The sequence below is a fragment of the Papio anubis genome, chromosome 1 (assembly GCF_008728515.1).
Source record: "Papio anubis isolate 15944 chromosome 1, Panubis1.0, whole genome shotgun sequence".
NCBI classification, from domain to species: Eukaryota; Metazoa; Chordata; class Mammalia; order Primates; family Cercopithecidae; genus Papio; species Papio anubis.
In genome coordinates this window covers 201,557,051-201,564,724 of record NC_044976.1, presented here as the reverse complement: position 1 = coordinate 201,564,724, position 7,674 = coordinate 201,557,051, and the positions used below count along the sequence as shown (strand labels likewise).

General features: G+C 41.2%; 1 protein-coding gene across 1 annotated transcript in view; it reads right to left on the bottom strand.

The window, feature by feature from the left end:
• Nucleotides 1-3,174: 3,174 nt before the first annotated feature.
• DISC1 (DISC1 scaffold protein) overlaps nucleotides 3,175-7,674 on the bottom strand; it is a 340,168-nt gene continuing 335,668 nt past the window's right edge. The window contains exon 12 of the mRNA XM_031659330.1: nucleotides 3,175-6,811. Within this exon, the coding sequence (XP_031515190.1) occupies nucleotides 6,672-6,811 (140 nt within the window). The 3' untranslated portion in view covers nucleotides 3,175-6,671. The remainder of the gene's footprint in view (nucleotides 6,812-7,674) is intronic.

Here is a 7,674-nt window from a genome sequence, read left to right as displayed (position 1 = left end):
TGCTGGATAATTTTCACTAAGCCTTTTAATCTCTGTAGCTTGAATTCATTCCTCCATAGGAAGGGCAATTTTTAGAGTAGGAGTCCAATGTTTCTTGAGTGAATGAATAAATAGACAATGGGAAAAAGTCTCATCTCTGTAGTAAAGGTTCTGTTTCCAATGGATTCAAGAAGCTGTTTTGTCCTATTGTAAAGATGAGGGAGGTCAACTGGGCTGTTCTTCATGCTAGTGTTTATGATTGTGTCTTCCACAGTGGAAGAGTGTATGTGATACGTGCATTTAAAAGCACACCTAAAATTGGATAAAACAATGAGCGCATAAATAGTTCCTGGGGGACAACGAAGGGCAGAATGTGACTCCGTTTCTCAAGTCTCCATTCTGCCTACATAATCAATCACCTCTCAGGTCTCTTTGATCCAGGGCTCAAAGGAAGGAGACTTGATGTTATTCCCTAACCCAGAAGGGAGAGAACATGGGTTTCAGAGAGTGCTGAATTTTTAGTACTAAACCCCCAGATGTAGTTGTTCAAGAAAATGGTGAGAACAAAATCGATCTCTTGTCTTTAAAGTGATAAAAGTTTCAAAGATAGTCATTCATTTCTGTATTAGTCCATTTTCATACTGCCATAAAGAACTTCCCGAGACTGGGTAATTTATAAAGGAAAGAGGTTTAATTGACTCAAAGTTCAGCATGGCTGGGGAGGCCTCAGGAAACTTACAATGGTGGAAGGCAAAGGGGAAGCAAAGCACCTTCTTCACAAGGTGGCAAGAAGGAGAAGTGCTGTGTGAAGGGGGAAGAGCCCCTTATAAAACCATCAAATCTTATCAGAACTCACTATCATGAGAACAGCATTGGGGAAAATGCCCCCATGATTCAATTACCTCCACCTGGTCTTTCACTTGACACATGGAGATTATGGAGATTATGAGGATTATAATTCAAGGTAAGATTTGGGTGGGGACACAAAGCCTAACCATATCAATTTCCTTCTCATCTTAAAATCATCTGATCACATTATGCCATAGGTCATACTTGCCTTTTTATCACCAATATCAGGTGCATACCCTAGCACAGTGCTGGGCACACAGTAGGTAAATAAAGAGCAGATGAATCCTGCATGAGCAGCAAGGAGACCTGGGCAACCATTCAACAGCCTGTGTGCCCTGCCCTACTTGAGGGCCTACTCTCAGGCTCATTAATTATGGTTTTTTTCTTAAAGAAATGATTTTATTTTGAATAGGTAAATATATGCACACAGTACCAAATGTTTAAGAGAATAGTATAGAGCAGAAAAGTAAACCTTCTTCCCATTTTTTTTCCACTAAGTCGCCTGGATACCTTTCCAGTGATAGCTCTGCAGAGACAAGCACATATGTACATAAATATTTTTTTAGTAACTGAAAGCATTCCATACTGTGAATGTACAGTAATTTATTTAACCAGTCTCCAATTGATGCAAATGAAAATGTCAGTTGTTTCTCATTTTTGTCCTTACAAACAACGCTACAAATGCACACCTGCAATTCTGCACACATGTACCACTGCAGCTTAAGTTTCTAGACACAGAATGGCTAAAAGGATGAATGGAAGAATACATATGGGGGCTAACTAGACATCTATTGTCCCATTTGGGATCAGGAAATATTTATAAATTGACTGATGGAAATTTTTAAATTTATGATGCCTTCCTATCCAAAAGCTTAACGTGTCTTTCCATGTATTCAATTCTTGTCTCATGTCCTCATCTTAAAATTTCCTTCATCTAAGGCTTACGCATTTCTTATATAAATGTATTCTTAGCCATTTTCTCTTGCTTTATGTTGCTACTGAAAATGGGGTCTTTTCTTATACTCGATCTCCCAATAGTCTGCACATATGAAGCCTGTTGATTTTGGTTGTGTTGATTTTGATTGTGTTAATTGTGTGAAAGTTTTTCTACTGATTCTCTTAGGTTTTCAAGCTTACAATAACATCATCTGTGAATATTAAAGCTTTATTTTTTCTTTTCCAAATTGTAACCCTTCTATATTTTTCTTGCATAACTAAATCAGCCAATATCTCCAGTAAAATATTTTCAGTGGTATTAAGGGTGTCTTTGTCATGTTCCCAACTCTTAGTGGTAATGTTATTTTCAATTTCCTTAATCTAGGAGTCTGGGAATAGAATATTTCATGACTTTCTGATTTACTGATATCTGGAAGTAAACACATATGCAATTCTAAAGCATGGCTTTATTATGTGTGATGTAAGTAATTGTACAATTAATCATCCTGTAACAGAAAGATGAGATGAATAAACCTGATACATTTTTCTATCATCCATACTTCAAAGGACAAAAAATCATCAAGGTGCACCATGGCTTGGATATCAGCTTTTATTTTGTATAACAAAAAGTAACCTTAATGAAGCAATAAATTATATGACAAAATTCAAAGATCAGATAAGGTGAGGATATTAAAAATAAAAGTATTGAATTACATATACAAGAAGGCCTTGACCAGTAAATGCATGGTTGCTTTTCTCCACAACACAGAATTCATAATACTGGAACACTTCTGAAAAACACCAATTGGTTGAGGATCTTCAAGAAAATCTGCTCAGTGTCAGGCTGTGAGTGGTTGTTGCTGGGATGACTGGGGAATGGTTAGGTTAGGATGATGGTGGTGTGAATAGGTTTGTTGAAGCCTGTCTGAGCCTAGACCTCACAGTGAGGCTCCCCTGGCAGTGTGGGAAGCCTCATTTGCCCCAGGCTCAGTTTCTTTGACTCCCTAGCCAAGATTTCCACAGTGGCCATGTGTTCTTCACCAGGTGAACAAGTTAAGTTCCATGGCTCAAAATCTCAAAAGGACATTAAAGGAACTTGAGGAAGAGCACTAGTTAAGAGCATGCTGCCTGTCTGTGACTGTTAGGTTCACTATTACTCCCCATTTTACCAGCTCTGTGCCTTAGAAAAAGGGAATTAGCCCTCTTAAGGCTCAGCTGCACCATCTACAAACACCATCCTTATAAGGTTGATATGGGGATTATAGGATATGACTATAAAGGGCTTAGCATGGTACCAACCCTTACATGTTTCTGGGGTGGGGGAAACCAGTCTTACTGCAGGGAAAGATAAGTTTCCAATATTACATACTAATTTGGAGAAGGATCAATTCAGTTTTGAAATTTCAGAAAGTTGGCCGGGTGCAGTGGCTCACATCTATAATCTCAGCACTTTAGGAGGCCAAGGTGGGTGGATCGTCTGAGGTCAGGAGTTTGAGATCCTCCTGGCCAACATGGTGAAACCCTGTCTCTACTAAAAATACAAAAATCAGCCGGGCCTGGTGGCGAGCGCCTGTAATCCCAGCTACTTGGGAGGCTGAGGCGGGAGAATAGCTTGAACCCAGGAGGTGGAGGTTGCAGTGAGCCGAGATTGCAGGGCCACTGCACTCCAACCTGGGTGACAGAGCAAGACTCCATCTCAAAAAAAGAAAGAAAGAAAGAAATTTCAGAAAGTTGGATGGAACTGGGACTGTTGTGATAGACAGCATGTCCTAACTCAGGCCAGTGAAAGAAAAATGAGTGACCATTTGAAAGCCAGCATTCCAGCAAGGCAAACAGTATAATATCACACATTCTCCCACACCACATCCCAGTCACATCAGATTCTAACTCATCATTTTCAATATGTGCTTTTGCTTACGGTCTTGGCTATCTCCAACATAAATTTTTATTGTTTTGATGCTTTTAAATCTAAGCCTTAACTTCTCTTGGATATTTTTATGTTCCCCTGACAAAAACTGCTCTATAGTATGATTGAGGATACAAATCATGTGTCTCCCAGGGTCAACACACAGTGGCTTAAGACAGTGGGGTTGTCCTGAGGAGGTTGTGTAGCCAGAAGAAGCACTCTGGCCCTTAGCAGGCTTTCTGAATGACACTCTAAGACCAAGCCAAGACAACAGATGAGTTACAGCACATGGTTAAAACATTACTCACCTGCCCAAATACTTCAAAATTTGCAGCAGGGAAATGAACACACTGTCTACTAGAGGTACCAAAGAACCCTTATTTGGGGTTCAAATAATTCAAGGCAGTTATTAACTTGCAGAATTTTCAAATACAACATGACCTCACAGGATTATTTCATGATGGTGTCTGTGTAATACAAAACACTTGGGCTAGTGACGGTTAAGATGTCTTGTGTCTGGGAGGCTTTTTAAAAAGACATATGTCGAAGTAGGAATTTGTTATTGGCAATGTGGCCAATCCTGACTCTTCCCAAGTTTTGCTTCACTGGAATTAATTCAAGGACTCCAAGTGCCATGCGACCAGTTCGTAATTTTCTTTACACACAATTATAAATAATTGAGGAATTTGGTTCATCATTGAAAAATGAAGTCAGGAACAAGCTAATTATACTTATTATTAAAATATGTAGAGTGTATTTTGCTCGAGATGAAGCCATAGGGAACACAATCAGCACATTCACATATTGTGTTTTTGGTTTGTTTCCTGGACCCCAGCCAATTGCTGGCTTCAGCAGGGCCATCTCCTTGACTGAGGACAGAAGTGCGGCACAGCATGGAAGGCTGAGCAAAGCACCAGATGCCTTCTGGAAATGCCAGTGTGACTTCAGGAAATAACAAAAATGGCCTCATACCCATGGATCCTAGTGAAGGCAGGAACATCACTGTCCCTAATCACATATGTGAGAACAGAAGCACAGACAGAACAACCACTGGATTACATTTACCGATCTGTGGCAGGTAGTTATTAAGCTCAACACTCTGCAAAACTGTGAGTGTGGTTTCTACGGTGATGTAAATCAGAGTTTGGATTTGGACTTCCTCAGAGAATGCAGTGCTGTACAATACTAGATCTGTGGGATATGAGTAGGAGTTACATGAGAAAAATTCACGATCCATTAAGCTTGGAAAGTTTGAGGTTAGATAAAATCAAGTGAGTTTACTTACTATAAGTTCTCTCTCAGACTAATATGCTAATGCGCGTTGTGGTTCTCCAAGCAGATATTATGGTATGGTGTATTTATCAAAGGCACTTGACCAGAGAGGGGACTCCTTTGTTTAGAGAGCATCTCTTGGGGCCACCTTCCTCAGTGCACTTTGGGAAGTGCTGCCTAATTGAAATCAGCCTGTTTTGCAGCTGTCTCAATAGGAGTCCCAGCTGGGCCAAAGCAGCCCAGCAGGAGCCTGAAATACCCTTGCATTATTGAGTACTGCACTGATTTACTAAGTACTACATTGCCTATACTTATAGTACTGAGTACTAACTGCCCTGTGTCACTGAGTTCTGTGCTGTCCTACTGAGTACTACACTGTGTTACTGAGCACTCCACTGCCTTACTGAGCACTCCACTGCCTTACTGAGCACTGCAGTGTGTTACTGAGTATTGCACTGCCTTACTGAGTACTGTACTGCCTTGCTGAGTACTGTACTATATTTCTGAGTACTGCACTGTTACTGAGTACTGCACTGCGTTACTGAGTATTGCACTGCCTTACTGAGTACTGTACTGTATTACTGAGTACTTCACTGTGTTACTGAGTACTGCACTGTATTACTGAGTATTGCACTGCCTTACTGAGTACTGCACTGTATTCCTGAGTACTGCACTGCCTTACTGAGTACTGCACTCCCTGAGTACTGCACTGCCTAACTGAGTACTGTATTGTGTTACTGAGTACTTCACTGCCTTACTGAGTATTGTACTGTATTACTGAGTACTGCACTGTGTTACTGAGTACTGTACTGTGTTACTGAGTACTGCACTGCCTTACTGAGTACTGCACTGCCTGAGTACTGTATTGTGTTACTGAGTACTGCACTGCCTTACTGAGTACTGCACTGCTTTCCTAAATGCTGCGCTGCCTGGCATTGAGTGAAACAGGTTCCAAGGGAAAACAGAACAGGCTCAAACATTTTATACAGGTTTCCCCTGATCCATCCACAGCCTTACTGTGGGTAAATTTCATAAATTTCCTGATGAAACACAGACTCTCAGGGATCCTTTCTTCAGGTGCAATCATTGCCACAAAAGGAAAATTGAAAGGTGGCATACCACTGAGAGGCTGCTGTCTTACCAAAATATCTTTTGAAAGTTGCATATTAATTTTTCTAAGATAATATTAGATCACAGGAGAAGTAAGGTGAAAAGCTGTTAATTCCAGACTCTGAGGTTAATTAGCTCTCTTAGATCGTGCACCTGTAGGAATGTGTAACAGGTATGATGACAGAGTGTTATGCTTGGTTTCCTTTTTATAGAATCTTGAATCAGGAAATATTTTAGTCGCAGCAGAAGACAAATGCTACAGGGAAAAGAGACATTTTTCCAGAATTCACCCCAACTTCTCTCTAATGGGGGCTGAGATGAAAATATTCTCAAATCCTGTGCAAGCCATTCCCATGAATGACATGGAAGAGAAATTTTTGAGTGACATTTGGAAGGAAATTCAGCAAATCCGTCTCTCTCTCCATATTCCAATTTGCAGACTCCTCAGTTTCAGACTCATGAGAATGAACATAAGCCACCTTTCCACTGAAAGACCTTAAGGCTCTGTATCTCCATAATTAATTCAGGCACATTAGTTATGCAGGGGGAGGGGATAGCAGCCCCCCAGGTCCAAACTGTTGACATGGTGGCCCACCTCCCTCCCCCATCCCGTCTCTCCTCAGGCTTGTGCTTCCCGGACACCAGCTGTCATGCAGGAAGCTGCAGCTTCTCTTTCCCCCGCCTCCTTTGCCGGCTGGAGCTGCAGGATCATGGCCTGCAGAGTTTCCTTCACCATCTGGAGCTCCCTCTTGAGAGACTGTGGGCACGTTGTTAAGGAGCACATTTGAAGGTGATGGTGGCCCTCTGCAGCCTCCAAGGGATCGAAGAGCATGTGAGCCTACTGGAAGCAGATGGGCACTGCCACCTAATTGCAGTTTCAAGTTCTTTCAAATTGTATGAATTAAATATTAATATAAATTTTATAGTTTTTCTTTTAAGAATGACTGCAATTTCTACAATGCCTGAGGTATTGACTATCTCAAGTCAGGTCTTAAAAAGGAAATGGAAGAGTCAGCTCTTAGCCGAGACAGATGGCCAACTTAGATGCTCAATGATATGCAGTTGGCATGACCATAACTCCGGCTAAACCCCAAGTTGGGGCGGGGCAACTGTCAGATGCAAATACTCTTGACAGTGGAAAAGGTAGAATGCTTGAAATCAAAATCTCCTCGAGAAATACAGGATTTGGGGTCACCATAAGTCGGGAGAGGCATTCTGGACCAGACTCAGTTATTAACACGGTCTCTGTTCACCATTAACCAGTCTCGTCACCCTATGCAAACCGTTTAAAGCCTTAGTTTTCTCTTGAGATTATGACTTTGAAACCCCTCCAGGTCTAACCTGCTGTTACCTGTTAGTATATTCCCAGGGACTAGGAAGGGCACTCAAGACTAGATAGAGTCCATCAAAGGGCAGAGAGTTTGCTTTTTCCGGTTTGGTTGGTTGGTTCTTTTTTTTTCTTAAGCTGTTGGGCTCTTCGTTTTCTAACCTATAAAGTTATTTCTCACATGGAGGAAACAATCAAAGAGAACTTAGCAAACAGTAATAGATAAGGCTGTAGTTCTCTTAAGAAACGGGTTCTCGTCTGGGTGTTCAAGCAGGGGAATGTTTAACCAACAGTG